Source organism: Echeneis naucrates, chromosome 18 (assembly GCF_900963305.1).
Source record: "Echeneis naucrates chromosome 18, fEcheNa1.1, whole genome shotgun sequence".
In the NCBI taxonomy this organism is placed as follows: Eukaryota; Metazoa; Chordata; class Actinopteri; order Carangiformes; family Echeneidae; genus Echeneis; species Echeneis naucrates.
Window position 1 is genome coordinate 11,255,253 of NC_042528.1, and position 26,308 is coordinate 11,281,560.

Below are 26,308 nucleotides of genomic sequence, written 5' to 3' on the forward strand. Positions count from 1 at the left end.
AAGGGCTTTTGTGTCAGTGTAACGTGTGCTTTCCAGAGGCATGTAAAGTGCAATGGCCATATGTTACTGTGAGCCCCTGGGGGAGGATGCTATTTAACATGTTGAGAGGCAAACACATTCCTACTCGGAATTTAGTCTGTGTGTCCATGCATTGAACGAGGGATTGAGGAAGGGAGTGGCAAAGCTGTGTGGAAGCGCAGAGAAGGATAATGATGATGACTCCCATTTTTCTCTGTCCCCTCCAGTTGTGTGTTGTTCCTTCTGCCCTGAGACTCAGCACATCTGTTTGCATGTGTGGATGATGAAGCTCATCATAATTGGTGAATATAAAACGACTGATGTGATGGATTCATTTCTTACAAGGTCATTCAAGAGCGTATGGTACCTGTCGATTACTGCTTATAAAAAAAACAAACAAAAAAGAGAGATTACGTGAAGATTTTTGAAGCTATCTTTATTCATTTCATCTGGTTTTGACTGTGAGTATAAATAGAATGTATCACAACAAGGACGCGAGACAGATTAAATCTGCATATCTAGCCAGAACATAATCAAGCTCAAAGTTTAGGTTTGAACCACCTGGATGGCGAGCACAGCAGGATCTGGATTAGGGTGACTCACAATGTCACAATCACAATCTCTGACTCTTCTGACTGGCTGAGAGAGGAGCTGCAAAACTTCACTGCAATGTTTTTTTTGTTTTGTTTTTCTTTTTTTTTATTCTTATGTGCTAAACTTTTAAATAAAACACCGGACAACTGTAGCTCAGGCTCTAAAACAAGACCCTAAAATATTAGCATTGTCCCTTTAAAATAATTTATATTAATTGAGAAATAAATCATTCATTGGAGAGTCAATACAATCCTTAAAAACAACTCATTCTATTTTGAAACAAATAAATAATGAATGTAAGTTGAACTTTTAAGAAAGGTGTTGATATAAACATCATTAAATTAACTAATAAATATATACATTTGTTAAGAGTTGTTTAAAATCACAAAACTGTGCATAAAGGGAAAAAGACAGCCAACGTTGTGCTTTCCAAGCAGCAGTGAAGGGGTCAATATGACACGATCCCCAAATGACAACTCAATTAACCCCATTAGCCCCAGGTGATCCGCCTTGATTTCGCTTCCTGTTATCATTTCCTGTTTACGAAGCCTGCGCAAGTTTAATTTTTTTGTTTTTTGTGGTGACACCATTAAAGGGACGCAGCCAGCACCTTCTGCTGTATTCCTACGAGATTTCGGATCCCTAGACCCAGAGGTTCCCAATGTGAACTGGGTGGCGAGCCAAACCAAAATACTGGTTGATTGGTTCCCTGGTTTCTTCGCTCACGGAAGGTGTGGTAGGGCAACAATAAACAGTGATACACCGACATCGTATGAAAAAAGGGCCCCAACAAAATAAAGACTAACTTTGGAAACAAAAGGCATCTTTGTTTTTACAGTGCCGGCTTTACTATTTTTTTGTTACTTTTCATGCATTGTTCTTTCCAAAAAAAAAATAAAAATCTGTTGTATTACATGTTGACCTTTCAGCTTGAAGTAAGAACTGGCCGCAAACATTCAAATCATTGTGTCTGCGCCATTATTGATTTTCAAAATACTGGCTCTTAAAAGCTTAGTGTCTTATGTCACTGGTCCAGTTATTACTATTGATTATTACTTACCTATGCTCTGTTATTACATCGTAATAAGGGTTACACAACTGTCAAATATGGAACTGTTACTTCTTTATTTGTTTTTTCAGACTTGCGGTTTGCATATCCTTCCTGGTGATTGAGTTGCACCCTCATTGCTGTATTTTTAACACCATCATATGATAAATAAACCTTTTACTTTTGTTCAAAAAATAATAAGTAATTAAAATACACTATAAGGAGAAGACAATCAGATGTTACAGAGGGATATATATTCAGTCTTTCTTTTCTACTGTATATATATATATATATATATATATATATATATATATATATATGTATATATGTATATATATATATATATATATATAATATTCCCCTGCTTTGTCTTGGTGTTTAAGCCACCAGCAGCCATTTGAAATAAATCAGTAGTTTTGCACAACAGTAGAGGTTTGCAGACCAGAAAGAAGAGCACAAGAAAGCAGCAGATGATGAAGAGGAGAGCAGGAGGCAGCTGCAGCTGGATGTGGAGGCAGATAGGAAGAAAAGGAAAGTGGGCAGGGAAGGAGGAGGGGAAGGGGGGTAGACAGAAATTATCAAAGGGAGAAATTCACTCGAAAGTATCATCAGGAGAGGGCCAGATAAACAAGTTTGCTCCTAATGACAGAATTATGACTCTGGTCCATCTGTCATTCAATCATGACCAGCCAATCGGAGCCGCTCGCCAGTCAGCACTGGTTCCGTCAGGCACTCCCATCTGTACTCACCACAGAACTGAGGATGCAATCAAATGCTCAGATGTCTTACAGTTTGAGCTGGAGTTTGTGTGTGTGCAAGAGTTTGTGTGTGCTGTGTTAATTTGTTTGGTGTTTCAATATTGATGCAGAATGTTTCCTTATGTGTGATGTGTTCGGGGATCAGTAATTTAGATTTCACGTGAATACTGGCAGGAGTTTGGCATCCTATGCTTTTGCCAACACCATATGATATGTGTGTGTGTGTGTGTGTGTGTGTGTGTGTGTATGTGTTAGTGTGCATGTGAGGCATTGTGTTTTTATTTTGGGAGAGAAATTGTGTGAATGGAAAAAAAATTGTCTAATTTTGTGTTTCAGTCTTTTGATATCATACTTTCGAGTGAATTTCTCCCTTTGATATTTTTTTTTTTTTTTAATGCTAACTGGCTGCATGTCAGTGTCTGAATCTCTAGCGAACACTGGCTGTGAAGATGCCATTTGGCAACCTGCTGCCATTGCTCTCCCTCCTCTTTTTTTCTCTGTGCATCTTTTCTTGCCTTGCCTTCTTCACCTCTTCTTTTCCGCCATACAACTGTGCCGCTGCCTTTTTGCCTGGATGATGCTGGGCCTGAGGGGGTGGTGGGGGTATTGATTTGGTATGCAGCGACAGCGCCGTTCTGTTTCATTGCAGGAGCCTTCGCCTTATCTCCTTAATGGATGATGAGCAAGGGAACAAAAACAGAGGGAGTCAGAGTGGGAATGATTGGACTCCCTGCAAAGGGCCGGCTGGAAACAGACTGTAACCAGATAAATAAAACACTTTGCCTGTACATTTCTTCTGCCCCTGAATCACAGATGTTATTAGGAAAAGAGGACAATTGCAGCAGCTCGTAGTCAAGAGTTATTTGAATTTATTTGCTCATTGTTTTCTGCTTTACCTGCTTGTTGGCGGTTGCGTTGCGGTTGTTTCACGCATTCACCACAGGCTAACACCTGGCCCCCAGTTGTGTGTTCATTTGTTCTGTGAGACTTTAGATGCTATTTCTACTGCAAGACAAATAGGAACAGGCAGCAACTGAGCGTTTATGTAATATTGACAGCGAGCACCTCAGTTAGCCAGCCCATAGTCTAAATGTTGATGCACAGGCCCCACAGACGCAAATTCTCAGAGGTTTGGTGGTTGTTTAGTGCTGTGTTAAAGGCTCACATCACTAGAGCTCTAAAAACGGTATTTAAGCACATGCTGGATTCAAGAGGATCACTGAAGGCTGCATTGAGGCATCACAGCTCTGCCTCTGAGTGATATCCATTTATGCTGCGCCGAATATACCTCTGCGCTCAGACTTGTTGATTTCCTGAGCGTTGGCAGGAAACAGTATTTGGAGACCTTGAGTCTTGAAGCGAATATCAAAACAGTAATGTTTAACAGTCAATTCAAGAGCTTGACCTTTCCTCGTGTTAGACTCCCGCTCACAGATGTGAGCGAAGGCGTGTTAAAAAAAAAAGAAGAAGAAAGAGGAAGGAGACAACACTACACCGTTGCATTTCCTCAATTCTGACGGGTTATTTAGATGAAGCAGCTCACTGCTGATGCCAACAGTGCTGCGTTTGAAAAGATATTGATTGAGCAAAGACAGGCCGACTTGAAAGACTTTGACCTTTTGGGACCTCTGGTCCGACAAATATAATGTTCTTGGTTTTCTGTGCTGCCGGGGGTTAAATCCAATTTGTTTTAGCCATTTAGTTTATTTGTGAATAGACCCTGCTTTAGGCCATAGTGCCAAACATCCTTCATCTTTCTCTTCCATTTCTTTAAAGTTTTGTCTCCAAGACTTCTTCCAGACCGATGGTTGATGTGTATAGTACATGAACGCTGCCAGTTGCTGCTAAGTTGTTAGAACAGATATTTTGTCATTATCCCTGCTGCCAGGCATTTTTTTCTTTTATGGTCCCTTGCACATTAGCCTCACCAAACAGGGGCTCTATGAATGGAAGACTTCCCCAGCATCAGAGTTATTCTTTATTGCGATATGGTGCTGCTGCTTTGGAATTGTTCAAATAACATGATTGTGGTGTGTTTTTTTTTTTTTTTTTGTGTGTTTTTTTTTATATATCTTAACAATCTAAGTTATGCAATTACGCACAAAAACAATCTTGGTAAGAGAAAATGCAGGCCTTCTCTTTATTAGCTAGTTTAATCCCATTTGTTTGGTGGAAGTTGTTAAGCCTATTTCTTCTTTTAATGACAGTGGTGCCAGTGCTGTTGTTATATCTGAAGATGAAGACACTGCAACAAGATTAGCTCTAGTTGTCTTAAAACAGGAACAGGAAGTTTTCTTCTCCTATGGAAGGTAGTATTACATGTTACTGTCATGATGTTATAAAGTATGTGCTATTTTCTTTATTTCTTTTTATACATTGGACGTGAAAAGGTTAGTTTATTAAGAGGTTATTTGATTATGCAGAAGCTGCTTTTGGATCCCTCTGTTCAGTCCATTATTCTGCACTTTTGGCTGCCCGTAAGCGAAACAACTATTTTAGTTGTCTCTTGTGTTGCTGTACGCTTACATCTGCGTTGGGATAAACTTTGGCTCTGGGTTTTTACAGACATCACAAAACATTTTATCTTGTAGCGTTTTTCCTGGTTTATCTCTGACCCTCTCTCTGTGTGAGACCTTGCAGGGCCAATATATATATATATTTTTTTTTTTATTTTATTATTTTTTTTTAATTTCTGTTTCCTTCTTTTGGATTTGAGTAGATTAAAAGATCCAGCTCAAGCCTTTCTGCCAAACAGTTCTTTGTGTGTTCCATAAGTACTCCAGAGGAAAAAAAAGCATTTGTGAGAGCAATAGCCTTCGGGGGTTGCGCCAAATGAAAATGCTTTTTTTTCTAAACCCCCCACACCTCACTCAAGAAGTGTTTGCTTGTTTTCTGTTACTACTCGCTCTCTCTCTATCTCTCTCTTTCTCGTTTTTTACCTTTGATTTGAACTCTGACATCCAAGTCTGCCCCAGGATGTCTGTCACAAACTGCAGTCCAACGTTGTGACAATGCTTTTTTTCTTCCCGTGCCTTTTATGACCTTCTTTTCTTCCTCTTTCTGTTCTTTTTTTCTGTTTTTTCCCTTTCAAGGTCTGGCGCACCTGACGTTAAACGACCAAGGTATGGGTTCATTCCTATTTTTATTTTGGTTCTGATTTTTAGAGGAATTGACTCAGCCTCTTCGCCCCCCTCCGCCACCTCCCAGCCAGCCCCTCTCGAAACTGCCGCTTTACCTCACAGTTTTCTCTTCTGCTTTTTACCACCATTCCCCCCGCTCCCCCCAACTCCCAACCCACCAGTGCCACATCCCTCCATCTCTGCCTTTATTCCCCGTGCATTCTCAACCCTTTGCAACATCCTACCCTGTCTTCCTCTACTTCCAACATGTCTTCATTTGTTTTTGGTTGCACTTCCTGCTTTTCCCTTCTTCTCCCAGCCGCCATTTGTTTGTGCTTTTTTGTGACCTCCACCAATGTATGTCCCACCCCTTGTCCTGTCCTATGGCTCACGTCCTGGACCTTCACCTCTGACCACCTTTGACCCCGACGACCTGACACCGGGGCTGAAGGTAACACTTTTCTGCTATCCCTTCTGCTTGGGTTTTCAAAAACGATGAACAACAAAACAAACAAACAAAGAGAAAAAAAAATGCTGATTCTATTGGAAATGTGTTTGCTGGTCATTTTACAAAAGCTTAATGTGTCCAGACTTCCATTCACTGACACTTCAAGGTGAAAGTGTTGCCGAATGTGCAGAGTTTCTCGTCACCACTCTGCTGACATTCCCATTGTTTGGCATTCAAAATGTTTTGTTTTTTTTTGTTTTTGTTTTTTTTTTCAAGGCTGACAGTTCTGTGAAATTATGTGTGTAAGAGGTTTTTATTGTCATGAAATAATGTACCTGCAATTGTTTTGATGTTGCTATGAACACTAGATGTTATGTTTTAATGTTGCTTTCTACACACACAACACAAATACAACTGTTTAATCACACAACACCTCCTTTTGTCCATTTGATGTATTTCTTCTAAGGTGTTTAGGTGCTGAGCAGATTTTCTTTTACAGCCAAAATGCATTTCAAACTGCACAGCTCGCTCCACTCTTTTTGCTATTCCTCACGGTTATGCTCTCCTCATCCTTTGACCTTTCTCTTCTTCTGGCCTCCCAATGGCTACCGCCCATGGGGGTGGTGAAATCAAAGTTCACAAGACAGAAAGGAAGTGAACAAGTGCAGCAGTCATTTTATTTTAGCCTTTCGTGTTTTGCAAAAAGCGTTCTCTCTCCTAACCGCTTAGTCCAGGTTCACACTTACATCTGGTGTGAGCCTCCTCTTCTTGGAATTTAGCTTCAAAAACAGTGAAGGGAAACATTCACTCTTAAAAAGAGTTGACTCAGTGCCAACTGAAGCAGCTGTCATTAGACGACAAGTTGGAGTTGCGTGTTTTGGAGTGAGAAACTGAAGAGGTTCAATGGTAGTGAAGCAAAATGAGACTTCCAATAAATAATAGAAACAACATATGTCGCTGCAGGAGTACCCATCAGTCTTGCTGGAGAACCTATTAATGAAAAACTAAGCTTGACCAAATGAAGTGCTCTCAGGCAGAAGGCTCTCCAGCCATGACACTTGAATCACAATTTAATTTTACCAAACAGGTGCAGCCTGCAAATGTTGTTAATTCAAATCGAATACTGCATGGAAACCAGACAAATCAGCTCATGTTCCTTGATATGCATCCCCCGACCCCCAAAAAAGTTGTTCTGGCAGATTTCCTCCTATTAAAAATCGAATGGGTTAAACCCAACCACTGACACAATAGCATTGGCTGAGCATTTACATCAACAACCAAGATGGCAGCCACTGATGTGGAGGGATCTGTTGAATCTACTATTCAAGTTGAAGTGCATGTTATGTCTAAGAACAAACAACTGCAGATGTTAAAGAGAAAGAGGTGCATTTCCAGATCCAGGAAAAGTTCAGTTTACCCCCAGGCGCTGCTGTCTGTCTCACAATTTGTTCCTCAATTCCATCCAAAAGCATTTTAGTATGACTCTCTGCATCATATAAGTGTCATCATTCTAAAAAAACAAACAAACAAACAGATCATTTCTTTTTTTTCTGTTAAATATAGAAAAAATGGTGAATGGTACATTTAAACACTGTTGATTTTCATATTATTATACATCGGAATTCCCGTTACAGACTGAAAGAAAGTACTAATATTTCCTGCTTCTTTACGTTTTGAAGGCCGAATAGAGGACTCTACCAACTGATTAAAAAAAAAAAAAAATGTTTTTGGTTTGATGTTTTTGGTCCTCAAAGATCAGTCATCGCTATAACCCTGAGTTACATGTCGGTAGACTTGGTGTCAGTTCACAGTGGTTTTATGCTACAACATGGAAACTGAGATCACCTTCATTTATGCTTCATTTACTCAGACACATTTTACCCCATCTTTGCTCTAGTGCTCATTCCAGGAGAAAACTTGTGTAAAATTTTTCCACTCAATTGCACAGTGCCCACTTTTGTGTGTGTGTGTGTGTGTGTAACAATCACAAAGCAAGATGTTTACCAGTTCATTGCTCCTATGTGGCTCAACACAAAGGCAGAATATATTTCTCTATCCCCAGAAGACATTCACTGCCACCAGCAGATGAATCATAACCATAATCCCTTCATCTCTATGCAGCCTCTACTCTGCCTGCCTGTAACATCTCCCACAGCCTCCTGCCATTTAACTGATCACTGACTGTAGTCCGTCCCAAACTGAACTTGCTTTACACCCCATCCACACATTCATAATGACAAGAGCACACATACAGATAATACAAGGTACCGGGACTCTGATATCTATCCCTCTCTGCCCCCCCAAGAAATACCCTGATCTCAACATCAAGACGCTCAGGCTGCAATCCGCGGTGTTGATGCCATAGCTTTGCAATGGCTGAAAGAATATTTCATAACTTTACTTTCAAGAGAAAACATACCCATTCAATATGCATGCTGCTGCATTGAAAGGACTTCCCTCTTTCTTACAGAGCATTACGTGCTCGAACAATCTCCACCGGGCCAAAGGCATTCAGTGCTAGTCGAACGTAGAATTCTCTTTGGAGGTAGAATGAAATTTGTGTTGAACAGGTAATGGTGCCCCCCCCCCACCAACAGGACAAACACAAACAAGATAAATAAAAGCTGAAGGTAATTAACCTCGGGGATGGATGCTATATTATCAGAGTTCAAAGTAAAGTAGATGATTATGCTTGTTTCATCACACAATGCCTAGCCAGCCATTTATATTGATCACCCTGTAGCCAGAATTAATACAGTGTTTAATTTTCCCAGCGGATGGACCCAAAAACATCACGAAAGCAAAAAAAAAAAAAAAAAAAAATCAATAAACCTATTTGGGAACAGCGAGGATGTGTGACATGTTAGCGAATTAGATGATTTTCACCAGAGGATTAAGGCCCCGCTCAGCTTTCCGCATGTTGACTGTCCTTAATTTTGTGTGTTTTGTGTGTGCACGTATGTAGCCATGCGTTTCAGAACAGCCGAGTTTTTATGTTTGTAGGAAAATAAATAAATAAAACAGAAAGAAAATGAGAGAGAGAGGGCAGTTTTGGTCAATGTTAACGATAAGAAACAGGTGCCCAGCCATCAGAAAACCAGGCCAAGAAAATCAATGTCAGTCTCCTTTCAAACTCAAGACTGTCCTTCACAACTCTAGCAAGGACAAACCCCAGGCTTCAGCCGCTGCTGATCTCTATCTGCCTGCCTCTAAGACTCCGACTCCGCACATCAGACCACCTGCTTAGCCAGCAAGAGATTACATTTAACATCAAATTTAACACAATGATTATCATTAAAGAGCTTTGACAGGCCCAAAGGGTTTTCTTGTAAACACAGGTCACATCTACGACCGATACAAAAGAACATTTTTGCCCGACCCTCTCCACAGGCGACTCAGGTTTGCAATGCACATTAAAATAGTAATATGTGCATATTATGATCAACCGTCACTGAAGTAGAGAAGTAGAGAAATATAGACATAAAAAATTACTACCTGCTATTTAGGAAGGTCATTTCTAGTTGGTTTTGGACACAAACCACATTGTATCTGGATTGTATCCGGTTGGATAAACCATTTGCATTCTGCATATTGTCACCGAGATTTAGCTCTTTATCTCCTCTCTGTGTACTCATATATTCAGTATTTTAATACTGCTGAATCAAAGCTGTACCAAACGCACAAGTTAGTTTTGTTTTATGGTTTTGCCTTTTATTTACCATCATTTCCTGGACTATAGAGCGCACCTGAACATAAGCTGCACCCGCTAAATTTAAAGAGGAAAACTGTTTCGTACATGTATAGGCCGCACTTGTTTATAAGCCGCAGGTGTTGGAAATATGGGAGGAAATGGCCTATGGCAGGAATTATGTTTTACAGAAAGATTTCGCCTTTTCGCCAGATCGATGGACTTTAACTTAATTATGGACTTTTGAAAGTTGAATCGTATGCATTGCTTCGTGTGTTTTCCATGATAAGGGTGTGTGCATGAAGGACAAAATAAATGACTGATCTGAAGAATTTAGTGTGGGTGCGTTTAACTAAATTCAAACAATTTCATTGGTCCACTGTGACCTTGTGGTAGAATTGCATTGGTCTGATGTGACGCTAACTGTTACCCGTAAAAATCCATAAATTAGCCACATCGTTGTTTAAACCAAACAACGTTGTTGAAAGCAACTCTAACCTCATTTAGTAACCTAGATTAGTGTAACTCTATCTCTGTCAGTCATCTGCATACGTAGCGGTGGCCACCATTATCGCAATCCAACGAAAAACTGCGCTTTATGGTCTTTTTTTTAAGGTAGGAATTTTGACTAATCTTACGTTGTTAGTAATGTCCAAAACCATAGCTGGAAAATAAATTTTTATCACAGCATCATTATGAGCATAAACTGAACCTCTCCAGACCCATGGTTTCCACCACAATATTTTTTATTTTTTTTTTCACAATAAAACTGCAAAATCAGGTTAAAATGTAAATGAGGTCCACATTCTCAAACAATGCTCTAACTGCAACTTCATGTCAAAGCAAGCAACAATTGCCACACCTACCACATGAAATAACTATGTTGTCCTTCCACCTACAGGCACACAAAACAAAGCTTTCAATACATGTGATATTACGTTGGTCACCATTGGCAACAATATTATAATTTGCCCCTAAGAGGAAATGGTAACAGTCAAGTTCGACTTTTTGAAATAAGAATTTTCTTTCCTGTATCAGATGTTAATATAGTTTGTTTTTTGGACCAAGCAGTCTTCACATACTGCATTACACAGCTTAGTAACTGTTTAAGCTAAGCCCTCTAGATAAATAGTTAATTGTTCTGATTTGGTAACAATTCCAGCCTTTCGGCTTGCGGAATTGCATAGACCAAATGGCCACAACCAACATAATCCCCCTTTTTTATTGGAAAGTCCAGTACAGTACATACTGGGAATCAAGTTGACCAGACCCCTAGAGATCGTATCTTGACAGGTTTAATGTAGATCTCCTTGGAGATACTGGAGTGAAAATGAAGGGAATATCCAGCCCGATCTCTATCTAACCTCAAATGTAATAGACTAGGTCCAGGTAAAGATAGCCATCTCAGTCTGATCTCAGTGTTTGCAGGCTTTGGAGTTCACATTCCACTGTGTGGTTTAATTTTTCCTACGCTGTGCTGTTCGTCAAATATTTATCTACATTGTAATTTAAATATTTGACTAATATTTAATTAAAGATGGGGCGTGTTGTACTCCAGCTCTTTTCAATATTTTATGCTTCACTTCAATTGATTGAATCATTTTAATGTGAGATAACAAACTGTGAGCTGATTTACTGTGACTGTATTCGCAAAAAGCACTGTGGGTTATTTCACCTGCACATTCAAAATGTAACTTCAGATACTTTATACTCCAGGCAAACTAAATTATTCTTAATTATTGTTAGAGCAATGTCTTGCATAGACAACAACACCTGAAGCAATTCTCACCTCCAAATGACCACCTTTTAGCTTAGCAAAACTGTGCCATCTCTGTTTTCACACATGCTTGACATTAAACTATCCGTGCTCTTGGGAACCCAGCAACACCTTCTTGTAGTCCAACATAGTCCATTGCTCACTGGACCTTTTTAATTCAGCCAGAATTCCAATCTCTCCAGAGCCATCAAAACTGTTCCTTACTGAAACTGTGATGTGTGTATGTGCGTCTGTGTGTGTGTGTGCGTGTGTGAGAGAGCAGCGGGCACACAAAAAAGGAAGTACAACGCAACAAGATGCAAATGCACACACAGTGAAATAGCTCATTAAACTGGTATTAGCAATGTTGGCAGAGATGAAACGGACATACCTGCAGTTTTCAGACCAAACAGTTTTATCATAAAAATATTTCAGAGCAGTGGGAATAATGGTATAAAGGCATAAAACCAAAATGGCTCCAAAAACTCAGCCAGCTAGTCCACTTGTAGTTTAATGAATTGTAAATAAATTCCCTAAAGGCTTTCTTGATATATCCCTTTTAAGGGCACTGTGACCTTGAGCTCTGACCTTTGACCCTCCTTTGAGTTGATGGATGAATTGAACATTTTCATCAAATTGTGAGATTCCTGTATCTATTTATACTGTACCTCTCAGATTCCAAAATCACTGGAAGTGAGGGTCACACCCTTAGAACCACAAAATGCATGTAACAATAAATGAATTGTTACACCAACATTACAAAACTACCCTACTAGTAAAACAGCAGTAATTAAAGCCAATGGAATATAATAAATGTTCTCCACGTTCAAAATAAAGTTGTTAAATTGATGCTTTGTGATAGGGCTTTAATCCTGGCTCTAAATCATCATTTCTGTGGGATGTGCTCTGAGCGCAGTGCTTTTATGTAAATCGGCACAAAAACTTCAACAAAGAGCCATTGGCCATCAATATTCAACCAAATTCAAAGAATAGGTGCTCTCGGAAATTAAAGTCAGTTATTGTTTTCACAGAGATTTACCAAGATCTGATTAAAAAAGCCTTTTTTTCGGTACACTTGGGTGCTGCTGTTGGTTAGCTGAGCAGGTGAGAACTTCTCCTTTCACCTTCTCTCATTTGTTAAAGTTCCTTCTGAGCCATTACCACAGCTTCTACCGCCAGACGACATTGATTTCCTCTAATTTGAACGGGAAGCGACAGGGTACAGTTCCGCTGTGATAACTGCAGTCTAGGGCTGTGCTGCAGCATGATTGGATCTCAAGTGATAATTAGTGATAATACAGTTTTACTAATCTTGCATCAAGTAAGCATAGATTTAAGCTTAATCTGCCCATCTCAAGCCTATCATTACTTGCTGAAAAGTACATGAAAAGGGATAAAGAATGAATGAAACAATCCCTGGCTGCTATATTGCCACTTCTCATTAGCCTTTATTTGTTTAACCAAATACTATTGCAATACTTTCTAATATTAAACTGTCAAGCCTATATAAGTGCTGTCAAATGATGGTAAGATCAGTAAACATAGCTTGTAATAAATTTTCATACATTTCCATCCATGTTTAAAACCTTCTATTTAGCATTTTAACATTTCAAGCTAAAAAAATAGAAATAAAAATAAATAAATAAATCAGCATGAAGCTGGAAAGTCAGACTAACATTTCATGAATGCAATACAATTGATTGATACAATATGAAGGTTTGAATATAAACTTGTTTGATCTCAAACTAATTTTACTGAGCCCCCAAGGGGAGGATCATTCAAGATCTGACAGTGACCTCTCCCAACCTGTTCCGCAGCCACGGCATGGTGGGCTGTTTGGTTTGAAGTCTGCAAAGCAGCAGCTGAGACATTAGGCCAGGGTGACAGAAGTCCTCACACAGGCAAGAAAATCCCCTGACGCAGCAGCCGTCTAAACTGGATGGAGCTCTACAGCGGCCTGAATCTGCTTCACACAGTCCCCACAACCATGAGGAGAAAAACCTGAGAGGAGTAAATCTCTGGCTGTTGGGACCTATCACTGATACTGTACAGTTATCAGAGTTTTACTTCATTTCTTTCAATTCACAGCAAGATTATATTACACCACACACACTTCACTCTTTATACACACGATCATGTCCTATCAATTGAATTGACTAAAACGTATTACATTTCAAATGTCACAGCAGTGGGTGTATATCTTTGTTTATGTGGTATTTGAGTTTAATGAATTGGCAAAAATGTATCTGTTGCCATTTTGAGTGTGCTATTGAGTGTAGATTGATGAGGGAATTTATTTTATTTTACAGCACAAAGTTACAACATGGCTAAATGACTAAACACTGAAGGAACGTGATCTTTATAACCTCCATTATGAGATGTCTGGAACAAACTAAAACAGTCACATTGACCCTGCTGTGAAACACTTGAAGTCTCTGACAAGAAACCAAAAATCGCTAGTTCAGTTATCACTATTGATCAGTCCTTATTGGAAATATCTGAATCCATAGTTGAGGTCGGTCAGGAGTGTATGTGTTAATCCCTGTTAATGGCAAAATAACAACCATGAGGCTAATGCTGATTGACAGAGCTGGACTGAAGCAACCCTGGGTGACCTTCAGTGGGTCCTCTGGGTGAAGTGAGTGACAGTGTGAGGTGTGTGACAGTTCCCAGTCCCTCTGTCCACCCCCCCTCAGAGATTGATTTGAGGCCTGTATTTGGTTTCCCAGGCTAGTCACGCCTCATTATTGGCAGTCTCACTTAGAGAAACTGACAGGACACATCATACAGACAGCAAACTCCCACTTTACTTGGCAAGGGACACACACACACACACACACACACACACACACACATACACTAATTCCTTTGCTGTTCCCTTTCATCCTTTCATACTTTCTGTTTCAGCTTAAAAGTTAAAATAGCACAGGAACATCAGGATACTAAACTCCAATGTTAGCAATGTGAGTTTTAATCAAATTAAAAGAAAACAAGGACCACCAGAAGACACAGCGTCTCTGTATCTGTATCATCTGTTTGTTGAATTGGAAGAATACAAGCATTGGAGTGTAATAATGATCAAAGTTCAATATAATAATTTAAATGACATTTTCTCTGTTGTTCTATATTTTCTCAGCCAATCAGGCCACCTTGGCGGACATATAGCAGGCTGAAGGCAGCCTTCTCAGACAGGATGTAAACATTGTGGGTTGGCTGTGGAATCCCCTCCTGCGAATTTGTAATGAAAACACAGATCTTCGCCGTATGGCACTGCACAGCATGACAAAATGTATGCCATAGCCGTGGAGCTAAAAAAAATAATAAAATAAAATAAAAAAAAGGCACTGTGTTGCACTCAGTGAAGAGAATGCTTCCTGTGGGTCTTGATTAAGTTTTAGTTTTAAAACCCATTGGTCATGTTAGGAACATAGCAGCTGCACAACACGCAGTTTATAAATAATGAGTTCTTTCATACTGAGATTGAAAAATTAAAAATGGATACTCCAAACAAAAAAAGATAAAGGGAGAATGGACTTTTTTGTTCATGCCAAAATTCTAAAACGTTCACATATTTTCCTACTGTGAACACCAAAATAAACAACATATTTTACAGCCAATTGTGATATTAAAAATATTCCAGACATTCTCCTCAACACGGACAAACATATTTTCCTGATGCTAATTTCATTGTTGCTTTATTTAAATTGATAGCCATCTGTGAACATGTCTGACATAATACATTGTGACATGCCTCTAAACATGATACAAATTCACCAGTTCATGGAGCTAATGTTATGATGCCCCACAACAAGAGGATTGCGGGTTCTGTTCCCTGGCCCAGGGCCTTCCTCTGTGGAGTTTCCACATTCTTCCTGTGCCTGCGTGGGTTTCCACCGGGTGTTATGGCTTCCTCCCACCATCCAAAGACGTGACTCTAAATTGCCTGCAGGTCTGAGTGTGTTTGTCTGTCTGTCGCTGTGTGTTGGTGCCATGATGGACTGGGGACCTGCCCAGAGTGCCCCACCCTCACTCAATGTGAGCTGGGCTTGGCTCCAGAACTCCCCGCGACCTGAAAAGAGATTAGCAGTAGAAGATGAACGAATGATTAAGGTAATATGGAAGGAATAAGGATGTATTTTTTCTATAGCCATTTAAACGTAAGAGATAAAAAGCACTAAAGGACTCAACATTCAGAAAATCCTATGCAACATTCCTAAAATTCTCAAATGCAAATGTAACGCAATGTACTGCATTGTAAAATATTGTTAATGCATCATGTATGTACCTTGAGTAGATGTTTAAAACAAACTTGTATTCTTAAATGTGAATGGTATTTAAAAAAAAATTATGTTGAATTATTTGAGTGGGCTTAAGTTGTCTAAGTGGTATCTTAGATCTAATCTAACATTGTTAACATATCACAAAAAATCCAGCTGTACGAGAAATGGGTAATGGAGTAATAGAGATTTTGTAGAAACGAGTGCATCCCATAGGTAGAATATGAAGCTCTGAGGATGTTTCTGGCTGAGTTTGGACGCCTGCCCATCTTTACATGTTCACTGAACCTGGAAATGGGAGTAAATCCAAGGAAGAGTAAGGCATTACTTCATTAAATTAATTAAACTGCATACTTCATTAAATTCTTAAAAATCAAATATGGTCTGTGGCTAAATCTCTCAAATCTACACTCCACACCACCAGCACCTCCAGAGCTGTCTATGCTATCTATGGATAGAGTTTTACTTACCCAAGCCCTGAAGTTCTCAACATCTACTTCAAGACTTCACCTTGTTGTTCATTAGCTTAAATAGAGTAGACCAGTGTAACAAGCACTGACATTTCATAAAATGTTATAATAAAACACACAAAAAAATGAAAATCCGGGCATCAGTTCATATTCATGTCTAGCTTTGGCCTACTCTGCAGTTTTTCTTTTATTGTGTGGAGCCTTTACCTCCACTGTTGTTGTTTTTTTTAATTTGTTTGCTTTTCCTAAAACTTGCACGTGACCTATTGTGACCCAATACTTCTTTGTTTTTTTAATTCGTAGTCCTTATTTAGAGGGAGACTTAATTGAATTTAGCCCAGGGAGCATTAATCTTTGGGTAGTGTGGTCAGAGGCTGGTAACTAGATCCAGGTCAGAATTTTGCATGTTGTAATTAAGGTCATCAGGGTCAGGAGCGAGAAGGGGCGGAAATAAAATGGAAGAGGAGGGATTGAGGAGGACATAACATAGATTGGAAGATGGTGGGGGGGTGCGGTTAGAGGAAAAGTAGTCAATGTATGTATGTATAAAGACTGAAAGAAAATGTAGAGCAACAGCAGCCATGATAAATGTACAGATCAGAAGTGAAAGTGAGGGCTGGCAGAACCCTGTGAAAGAGGGAAGGAGGGAGGAAAATGGGATGAGCAACATATAGACTGTGACACATTTGTTCTGGGAATTGTCTGACCAAAGGCGTTTTGTTAATATGAGCATAGCCAAAGGGTCACTGATTACCAAAGCTTTCAGAAACGCATTCCCTTTTCTTTGCTGCTTTCATTCCTCCATCAATTCCTCTCTTGCATTCTGTCGCTCTCCCCGTTCTCGGCTGCTCTCTCCAGAGAGACAAAGGCAGGCGGTGATGGGAAAAAAAAGATGCAGACAGGGATATGTGGGAATAGAGGAGGGGCAATGGAGAGATGAGGCCCATCAAGAGATGAGTGTAACAGGAGTGGAATGATAATAACCAGTGAGCCTTCGCTTCCCACTGCTCTGTCTCTGCTGTCGTAGTGCCACAGTGGAAAATCCACAGAGCATGCATGTACTGTAATGTATAATCTACTCCCTGTCTACACGTAGCCTCCACGCTAAGTGCAATAACACAGAAGCTGCTGTAAAACCCGTGAGGGACCCGGGCTTCCCAACAATCACCACAAGGAACATCAAAGGCGTCGCACACTCGTGGAATTAATCACCTTCTTCTTACAGTATGAGGCACATACACTCACACACTTCAAGAGATGAAGCGGCCTTGCTTCATATCTTATTTCTACAGTCTTAGCATTGTTCGATTGCATAAAACTCATAATACGAATACTCTACTCTGTGATAAGAGTTTTTCCAAAAGTTTAGCGGGGCAAGCATTAGAACCATGCTGTAGCACTGTACTGTACTCCCTGTAATGTTCTCAGAGCATTTAAATGTAGACTGCTGCAAAATTGAAAGCTGAATAAGTAAATTTTCGGCTGCAAATTTATTCATCTTTCGGTGGGGGGTGGGGGGGTGGTATCTGGCTGGCCGACAAGAATGAAATGAAATTAACAAAAAATAATCACGTCTCTCTGTGCTGGAGAAAATGATATTTCTGCATTTAGTAAATAAAAAAAGAAAGAAGGGAGAGCTAATCTCTGGTGGGAGAGGAGGACGGACTAATGAAACATGTTGACACATGTATTAGAGCCTGCCATAATTGAATAGGGGGATTTGGAAGAGAGAGAGAACATTATTATGATATGGAAGGATTTAAAATGGTGGAGAACAGAAGCAAGGCCAGCTGAGTCAAACTGGTAGCTAGAAATATCTCCATCAACTTGTTTTGGGACAAACAGGCTCGATTTGTTCGTGTGTTCATATGTTATGGTTGTATATTTACCAATATTTATGTCTTTCCAAGACACAGCTGACGTGTCTAATTCAGTTTGTTAGGACAATGATGGAGCTGAATCTTCCCTTTCTTCTTCCTCCCTGCAAACTTGAAATTGGCTGGATGCAGTTAAGGAACGCATGTGTGACTTTATATGTTTTATGTCACATGCTAATGTATGGCACACATAGAAGACATAAAAAAAGAAAAAAAGAAAGTTTATTTTCATGATTGAAAGGGAAATGCATCTCATATTTTCAGTACGTTTCCATGATCATTGCTTGAAGCTTATGAAAATCCAAAACACAGTACCACAAAATATTGAAGTACTTAATTTGGAGTATACTCGTATATAGAGTGCAAATAGCATGAAGAGGTTTGACTGCTGGCACGGTGGTGTGTCCAAACATGGATGGGAAAACGTGAGGTGGGAGAAAATGTAACAAGCAACAGGGACAGCCACAGCTTGGAGAGGTTGTCAAGTAAAGCCAATTCAGGAACTTTGGGGGAGCTTCATAAGCAGATTGAAGAAGCAAAGAATCCAAGCGGCTTGAGGTCTAGCCCATTTCTTTACTTGCTCATGATGTGGGGCCATTTCCTCTGCTGCTGTCGGTCCGCTGTGTTTGATCGAGTCCAAAGTCAACACGGCGTCTAGCAGGAGGTTTTAGAGACCTCATACTTCGTCTGTTGCCAAGCTTTAGGGGAGGTGCCAATTTCTTTTTCCAGTAGGGTTTAGCTCCTGCCAACAGAGCCACAACTACAACTAACTGGTTTGCTAAACATGATATTACTCTGCCTGATTGACCAGGCAACTGCCCTGACCTGAATCCCATAGAGAATCTATGGGTTGCTATCAAGAAGAGGGTGATAAACAGCTGACCCAACAATAAGGTTAAGATGAAGGCTTCTATTCAATCACCCTGGGATTCAATATGGCTTCAGCGAGGAGCCAGGAGGCAAAAACATGGGATTTTTATCAGCTTTAAACTGTGATCATCAAAATTAAGCAAAACGCATCTTAAAATGTTTCACTTTATGTGCAATTAATCTAGAATATATAAAAGCTTAACTTTTTTAAATTAATAAAATAATGAAAAAAATTCTAACATTGAAATTTTTTGAGATCTACCTGTACTGTATGCAGCCATAAAAACGACCATCCAAAGATGCAAAGACACAAACAAATTGTGTAGAGAAAGCTGGTTTTCCTGTGAGCTAAAAAATAATGTGACACTACTAGTCATACAATAATAATAATAATACATTTTATTTAAAGGCGCCTTTCTTGACACTCAAGGGGGACGTAAGGAGGAGATCAGACAGTAAAGGGGGGGGGTAAGGTTGTGGATGGCCTTGAATGTAAGCAGGAGGACTTTGAATTGGATGCGAAACTGAACAGGGAGCCAGTGGAGCTGTTGGAGGACAGGAGTGATGTGGTGGATGGAGGGGGTACGAGTTACGATGTGGGCAGCTGAATTCTGGACCAGTTGAAGTTTATGGAGGGATTTATGAGGAAGGCTGAAGAAGAGGGAGTTGCAATAGTCCAAGCGGGAAGTGACAAGGCTGTGCACGAGGATGGCAGCAGTGTGGGGGGTAAGGGAGGGGCGGAGGCGATTGATGTTTCGCAGATGGAAATGGGCAGACCAGGTGATGTTATTGATGTAGGATTGAAAAGATAGTGTGCTGTCCAGGATGACACCCAGGCTCTTAAGTTGGGGGGAAGGTGAAAGAGTGGAGTTGTCAATGGTGGGAGAAAAGCTGTCGGTTTTGGATAAGGTGGATTTGGTGCCAATGAGGAGAACCTCATTTTTATTGCTGTTTAGTTTAAGGAAGTTTTGGGTGAACCAGATTTTTACTTCAGAGATGCAGTCAGTGAGGGTGGGAGAGAGGATGAGGGTGAGGTGGTGAGGTAGAGCTGGGTGTCATCAGCATAGCAGTGGAAATTAATGTTGAATTTGCGAAAGTTATTGCAGAGGGGAAGAAGGTAGATAATGAAGAGTAGGGGCCCCAGGACAGAGCCCTGGGGCATGCCAGAGGTAATGGAGGAGGGGATGGATTTCAGGGACTTTAGTTGGATGAACTGAGTGCGGCCAGAGAGGTATGAAGTGAATCAGTCCAATGGAGTGTGGGTGATACCGATCAAGGATAGCCTGGTGAGGAGGGTGGTGTGACAGATGGTATCGAAGACCACACGCAGGTCAAGGAGGATGAGGATGGTGAGGAGTCCAGAATCAGCTGCCATGAGGAGGTTGTTGGTGATTTTGATGAGTGCTGTTTCGGTGCTATGAAGTGGGCGGAATCCGGACTGGAACTGTCAGTACAGGTTGTTATGGGATAGGTGGAAATGGAGCAGGGAAGCAACAGTTTTTTCAAGGAGTTTGGAGATGAAGAGTAGATTGGACAAGTTGTGTGGGGAGGGTCCATGGCTTGGATTTCTGGATGAGTTCTGACAGTTCTGAGAGAGTGGGGAGATGGAAGGAGGAGAATGGGCATGTGGACGGGTGAAAGTCGGCTGAGAAGCTGAGGTGAGGGGTTGATCCAAGGTGATTGTGGATGTTCTTGATTTTTTCAGTGATATTCTTGAGTAGGGAGAAGAGGGACTTGGGGTTTCCTTTATTGGCAGTGATTGTACTAGAGAAATAGTGGGTTTTTGTGCTAGCAATGGAGTCCTTATAACGCAGCATGTGGTTGTTGTACATTTCCTTGTGGTTGGTGAGACCAATTTTTCTATGGAGACGTTCCAGTTGCCGACCTTTGGCTTTCATAAGACGGAGATGGGGGTGAACCAAAGAGCGGACATGGAGAAAGAAACGGATGTAGTGTTTAGCAAGGGAATTAAAAATACTATGGAGTCCAGTGTTGTAATGAGAAACCAAGTCATCAGGGGTGGATAGATTGTGGATATCAAGGAGGCAGGAGGAGTGGATACATGCAGTGAGAGGGGCAGGGTTAAAATACAAATGGTTCTTGATTATTAAAGATTTATTATCATAAAAAAACCATACAGATACCTCCCAAACTTTCAGTAGGAGTTAATATTTCTAAAATATTAAAACTGCAGAGGCTACAATTTTTATTTCAAAGTGCTGAATCACAAACAAAGGCTGCATTAGAGAACACCACCTAATCCCTTCTAATTAAGACAATGTTGGCACAATATGTTTCCCTGAACTTACTGCACTCAGTAGAAAAAGAAAAAAATCAAATGAAAACGCATGAAACTATCAAAATACATCTACACGGACTGTTCTGATCCATTACCACTACTTGACCTTTTCCATTGAACCAGGGCATTATCGTTCAAACAGCTGTATTCATTTAACTCTCAATTTGAATAGTGGCCAATGCAATATTCTTTTCAGCCTATCACATGAAAGCAGAACAAAGATAATTTCATGCATAACTGCAGATGCTGGCTAATATTCTGTCACAGTGTTTAAAGAAAACACAAGTTTGCTTTGTGACTGCAGTTATGTATATGTATATATGCATATATATGTATATTGTAAAGCTAAATAATGACACCACTGCTTTGAAGTGTGATGTTATTCTCCTTTAAATGACAAATGTTAGAGGAGGGGTAATTATTATAATTATTCCAAAGCATAGGAAGAGGCTAATCATCATCATTTCAGAGCAAATATAGAAGTTTAGATTTTTACGCTGCTGCTGCAGCAGAGAAACATAGACTCACCAATGTTTGATACTCTTACTCTTAGACAGAGGTCAGTTATAGGAAGAACACTGTCTGGATCTGGACTCTGACCCACCTCCTGTCAGGAACCAGATCTTTAAATTAAAAGTTATAGATAATTAGAATTTAGATGGAATGTTTCTAGTTTAACCAGCACAGCCTCTCTAGCGTTTACAGACTAATTTGTGTCATTTGACACAGGTCTTTGAGCACATTTAACAAGCAGCTTTTAATTATCACACATTTAAAACATCATGACCAGGCATTATTCCAGACTAAGCGTCAAAGAAATATTCTGTGGGGTGTTGAGACCCCACCTGGCCGATCATTGAGACCGCACCTACCACCACCCTACTGCCTAGAGTGTTTCAGTCATACGCCTAATTAGTAGATAGCCACAGTCTTGCCTGCTATAGTATCCGACTGCATGCCATTTAAATAATTAAATATAGTAAAGCTGAGAAGATCCATAGGTATGAGTTACAAGACTGTGGATGTACACTTACACCTAATGAATGTCCATAATTGACCTAAGGTCGTGAACTGTGATGATTTTTACCAGCGACACTGTTGGCAGAATTGGTCCAGCATTAAAATTCGATGAATTTGTGCTGCGCTAATTACATTTAAATGTAATCACTGAAACAGAGTACATAGCAGTTCATTTTTATTAAGTGACAGACTGGTAAAGACTGATTAAAAGAATCACCTTGGAAATAACAAAGGCAACAAATACATTCTGAAAGGTTTGCTGTTGTTTTCTGATAAATAGGAATCAAAGGAAACCAGAGTGTTTAATTAACTGCAAATTTATTAAAGGTTTACCCCGAAAGGAAACATGAAGTAATTTCCCACTCTTTTTTTTTTTGTGCATAATTTAAAAGAAAAAAAAAATATTGGAAAACAACACAGTATTTAAATGAAGATACGATAAAGTTCTTATTATGCAACTGCAGTCTGAAACAGACTGCAGAAGCAGCACAGTTAGTGTCAACAAGCAGTCAGACTGCTGCAGGTCAAAACCTTTCGTAGCTGAGGCTGCGGGGTTTTGAATTTCATCCTACAGACATTTCAGAAATGATTCCCACTGCCCTTGTTCCCGCAACGGCTCCTTTAGTGGGACTGATCAAAGCTACCTATCTTGTCTCCAAATAAGCCTAATTGGGCAGATAATTCGTTGTTAAAGGTTTCGACATATTATCTTAGCGAATCAAAATTACACTGCCCACTCACACTTCATGTTGTTAAAATAAGAAGCTGGTGCCTGGATAAAATTGTATGGGGTGCTTGTGGTGCATTCACTCTCTCCATCAAGTTAAACTCCCAAATGACCCGAAAACAAATGTTGCTCACCACAGGCTGATGGTGAAATGCTAGCGATTCATTAGGTCACTTTCTCCCAGATAAGTGCATTTACCAATCAACAACTGAGAAAGTTAAACAGCGTTCAGCACCCGCTTTAGAATGTTCTTGAACTTAAACTTGAAACTTTTATTGTTACACTTTTACCAGCTCGTTTCCTGAGCCGAACATACATTCATTTTGTTCCTCACCAGTGAAATTTGAAGCTGGTGAAAGGTTGTCACAGTCTTTCTGAATTAAATATTTTACACTGGGCTTAAAATACTACGCCCCAATTTTGTTCCTGATTAATTTCGAGAATTCTTGGGGGCCAGTGGGTGGTTTTGTGCTCGGCGAAGCATACAAGCAGTGCCAATGAGGCAAGCGAAATAACATTAGAGCCCACGATCTAGGGAGCAGGTAGACGGGGAAGGGGGAGAAGTGGGGCAGCATTGGCGACTCTGATCAAGTGCATAACTAATGACCACCGCTCCAAATGTCAGCAGAGATGTCGGACTACCCTGACAGACCACACAAGAAATATTCAATCACAGGAGCAAATCAAAACAAGGGCCAATTTTGTCAGCAAGGACTGATGAGACGGAAATATTACTGGGGACCTGGCTGAGGAGAGGGCCTCATATGGTTCCATGAGTCTGTCAGCACTGCAGTCACATCCATGCATGACATTTCACTTATTTGTCTATGCATGTTTTTTATTCCTGTGATTTATGAAGTGTGCTTACATTTAGAAACAGAAAAAGAGAATAAATATAACAACTTAAGAAGTAGTGTACAGACAATATTCTCTGACATGAGTGCAGCGCAAGTCAATGAGCTCTCATATGTTGAATTGCACTTTGGACAGAATGGCTAAAACGAATGCACACTACACACTGTACTCTAATCTCACAATTTTACTAAGACAAAAAAAAACAAAAAACGATACTTTTATAGGTTTGATATAGCTAATCCAAAAGTCCCTGTGTACTGACTGGTCGTTTTACCTGCACCTCTTTAACTGCTTCTGTGTGAGGGTAGAGCTTTTTACAACAATGCCCTCCTGAGGAAATTCAGAGTAGAACAGTTTGTACAGGCAGGAGTCATTCAAACACTGTGTGTTTTTGTATATCAGCCATTCTCCCTGAGGTCCGTTTTAACCTCTCTGTCCGACTGATGGGCTTCTTCTTGTCTACATTAACCAGTGGATCAGAAATCATTACAGACATGAACCATTCGGAATGATGAACTCAGAGGGCCAGTGGATAGATAAAACATCAATAATTGCTTATAAATAATTAAGGGCTTAATCTGGGTGATGCTGTGTCATCTGTAGCATCAGAATGAGTTTGCACATACATAGGATTTTTTAAAATAAGTGCTGTAGTTCAGGAACAGTGTGGAGGGAGCAAATAGAAACAACTGAAATAACACGTCTGACTTTTTTTATTCCTGTATTGTTGTAATATTATGCGCAAACTGAAAAATCATTACTTGACCAACTCCTACAACCTGTGTTGATGGTAAATGGGAAGATCAGTTGACTATGTTTGGGAGGAAGGTTTGAAAGGTAGGTAAGTAGAGCAATGATGGGAGGATCAATAGGCTCCCAATTTGGAAACAGTTTATGGGAGAGAGTCATAAATATCCATCTATTATTTCTCTTGTGCAGGGTCATGGCGTGTCTGTAGCAGGGCACCAGCTGTTCATGCTCACATTCCCACCAACAGACAATTTAGTGTTGCAAATTAACCTAAAATACTTTGGATTGTAGGAGGAAGCACTGCACCATCCTATTGTGAAAGCAAGATCCTAATTACACACGTCTAAACATTAATGTCATGCAAAAAAAAAAAAAAAAAAAAGGCAAAACAAAATGATGTAAGCGAAAAGAAATGACCTTTTTTCAGGAAGATTCTGCATGCTGTGAGGGAATTACAGACATGCCTGGAGAGTTCTTCAGCTGTGTAACAGAGCAGCTCTCACACAGGTACAGCAGAGACACAGAAAGAAGCACAACCTGCTCAAACAGAAGTGCTGCTGAATTGACTTGGAACATTTAACAGTGAAGGGGATCATACTGTGTCTCCATCAGAGGTCCATATTCGCTTGAACTTTGTAGTGAAACAGACAGAGCGGGAGAACGGATTTAGATGGGTTTACCCATTTCCTAAAAAAAGAACATTTGCTGTGATGACAGGTTTTCTTTTTTTTTTTTTTTTCGATGTGCAAGTTAAGGAGATTTGGGTCAGTGCTCTCTCTATTCCACTTTTCCCAAAAGTCCTCCCTGCAACCATTTACTTATTATTCAGTGTCAACCCTATTTTACCATTTATTTTTTTCTTTAAAGATATCAGGCTAATAAAGTTCTTATGCCATTATCTTTTTCTAAATCTGCCAGTCTTCTTTTCATATCCTGCATTTTTTCTCTCAAAAAGATTTAACTCAGTCCCTTTAAATGTTTGAGTGCAATACACACAATCTTGTTTTATACATTTCAGAAGGTTGAAATAGAAAACAGCATCTGAAGTGTGACACTGTTAATGACACCAGCATGTTCATTGCAAGAAATCACTTTGATTTGACAGGATAAGTGAACTTATACTTTTTTTCTTTCTTTTTTTTACCGGATAAACAGCGCGTGTAAGATGGAGGGGGATGTCTGTCAGTGTCAGTATCAGTTAAAATCTGCCTACCAGATAGGTATGGACTTCAAATGGATGCTACAGTATAAGGGCATCCAAACATGGATCAAAAATTGGTGAGGAAAATTGTAACATTTAACCTTTCTGAAATTATGTTTATTGTCACTAGATGCTTAAAGAAGACAATAAATAAACAAAGCTAGGATGTCACAGCCTCTCTCTCCCTCTCATATTGTAATGGGAGACTCAGTTCCTCCTCTAAAGTTGGTGAAGATTCAAGGAGAGACAGAATCCTCCTTGAGGACTTTATGCGAACTGTGGAGCATTTGCCACATGTTTGGGCAAGTTAAATTGATGACACTCAGTCTCGGCTGTCAAGGATTAATACTCCTCAAGATGCCTGGAATTAAAAAAACCTTCCTCATTAAACGAAATAACGACAGCACAGGGAGTCTGCTCACTGTGTGCCCAAGTTAAAGTAAAAAAAACAAAACAAAACAAAAAAAAAATAAAAATATGGAATGGTTCAAAACAGCAGCTCACAAACCAGTAGGTAATATCTTGGCAGCAGA

The 26,308-nt window shown here is 39.9% G+C and overlaps 1 protein-coding gene across 1 annotated transcript in view; it reads left to right on the forward strand.

Annotated features, from left to right (window-relative positions):
• nrxn2b (neurexin 2b) overlaps positions 1-26,308 on the forward strand; it is a 586,403-nt gene that overhangs the window by 84,226 nt on the left and 475,869 nt on the right. Inside the window, exon 3 of the mRNA XM_029525863.1 lies at positions 17,962-17,979. Coding sequence (XP_029381723.1) covers positions 17,962-17,979 — 18 coding nt within the window. The remainder of the gene's footprint in view (positions 1-17,961; positions 17,980-26,308) is intronic.